General features: G+C 62.6%; 1 protein-coding gene across 1 annotated transcript in view; it reads left to right on the top strand.

Annotated features, from left to right (window-relative positions):
- Positions 1-323: 323 nt before the first annotated feature.
- COL18A1 (collagen, type XVIII, alpha 1) overlaps positions 324-1,846 on the top strand; it is a 10,645-nt gene continuing 9,122 nt past the window's right edge. The window contains 8 exon segments of the mRNA XM_010133077.1: positions 324-437; positions 527-586; positions 765-903; positions 1,019-1,122; positions 1,208-1,234; positions 1,326-1,496; positions 1,586-1,612; positions 1,714-1,794. Coding sequence (XP_010131379.1) covers positions 324-437; positions 527-586; positions 765-903; positions 1,019-1,122; positions 1,208-1,234; positions 1,326-1,496; positions 1,586-1,612; positions 1,714-1,794 — 723 coding nt within the window.

Consider the following 1,846-nt stretch of genomic DNA (forward strand, 5'->3'; position numbering starts at 1 on the left):
TGCGCACAGTGCTTGCAAAACCCAAATAAATCATAAGGAAATGGGGATTAGCCTAAGAAATACAAACCAGGGGCTGCAGCGGACTGGGACCTGCCAGCAGTCCTTGCTTGGGCCTGGGGAGCCCTCCCAGGAGGGAAACAAGGAGCACAGCCACAAAGATCCCTGTAACAGCATTGCTGGCTGGCCACATCCTGGCTGCTGCCTCCGCTCCACCCGCCTGGTGTGGGCCCCTCAAGGACACAGTGGCCAAGCACGGCAAGTCACATCAGGCTGCAGGGTGACTTTGTGGCACCCGTCTGTCTGCCCGTGGCATCCATCCGCCCATGGCAGCCCTCAATGTGGTTTCCTTGCAGGGGGTGATTGCTGATTTGAAGCTGCGAGGGGACCCACGGGCGGCCGAGCGCCAGTGTGAGGAAGAGGAGGATGATGCTGAGGAGGTGAGAGCTGGTGGCCCAGCCAGGGCAGGCTGAGGGGGGGGCCACTGCCCCCTACTGCTAGCTCACTCCTTCTCCCCGGGCAAATGCAGGTCTCAGGCGATTTTGGCAGCGGGGCAGAAGGTGGACACCAGCCCTCAGGGAAAGACAGGGTGAGTTGGTGCCCACGAGTGTTCTGCTCAGCAGCGGGACCTCAAGATTTTGGGGATGAGGAGGACTGACTGCCCTCCACTGCCGAGGTCCTGGGATGCCCAGGACATGACGCCTGTCATCTTTGGGAGGGCACTGGGAGGTGAACAGTGCCGTGGTGTCCCCTTGTTGTTGGTCCAGGGTGTCCCAGGGCTGGTGGATGCCGTCCCCGTCACCTCTCCCCCTGTGGCAGTGGGCAGCGGGCCAAGGAGCAGTGGGGACTCCCTGCAGCAAGCTGAGAGGACCAGAGCGGAGGCGACGCTGAGGGTCTCCACGGGAGGTAATGCCAGCAGCTTTCCCCTCCCCACCATGCTGGCTGGCCCCAGGGCACACCAGCAGGGACATGGTGGAGTGGCCATCCCCAAGCACAACCAGGTCCCTTTTCCTTTCCACAGGCACGGGCCCCAAAGGTGAAAAGGGGGAGAAGGGTGAACGTGGCCTGAAAGGGGACTCAGGGACTGGTGGCATCATGGGGACAGTCAGTGTCAAGGGTGAAAAGGTTGGTGAGAGAGTGGACCCCAGGGGCTCGGGATGGCAGGGATATGTCTGTGTGTGACACCCGCTCCTCTGTTTCTGTCCCGCAGGGGGAGAAAGGAGAACTGGGCGTTAAGGTGAGAATCACTGGGGAAGCTGGGGCAAAGCCATACCTGCCTGGACCGTAACCCCTGGGGTCTTGCTGCTCACCCCTGTTTCCCTCCCCAGGGCAGCGCTGGATTTGGCTACCCTGGCTCTAAGGGCCAGAAAGGGGAACCTGGTGACCCTGGCCCCCCCGGGACAATCTCACGGCACGTTGGCGGCTCAATGGTGGAGCAGGTCACTGGTCCCCCAGGGCCGCCGGGGAAGGATGGAGCCCCTGGCAGGGATGGCGAGCCTGTGAGTTGAGCCCCGCAACCCTCAGAGATCCCCTCTCTCCCCTCCCCTGCCTGCCTACACACTGACCTTTCCCTCTCTGCCATCCTTAGGGTGATCCTGGAGAGGATGGAAAACCTGTAAGTGGGGGAGGTGGGGTGGTAGTGGTGGTGCTGGGTGAGGGGTGCCAGCCACCCCCTTATCGTGCCACCCACTGACCCCGCACTGCTCTCCTTTGCAGGGCGATATGGGACCCCAGGGGTTCCCTGGAACACCAGGGGAGCCCGGTCTGAAGGGGGAGAAGGTGAGTGCCAGTGTGGGGGTACAGCACGTGCCACTGCCCCCCCTTCCTCGTGCCATCAGCTTGGCTGTCC

Source organism: Buceros rhinoceros, unplaced genomic scaffold (assembly GCF_000710305.1).
Source record: "Buceros rhinoceros silvestris isolate BGI_N320 unplaced genomic scaffold, ASM71030v1 scaffold33243, whole genome shotgun sequence".
NCBI lineage: Eukaryota > Metazoa > Chordata > Aves > Bucerotiformes > Bucerotidae > Buceros > Buceros rhinoceros.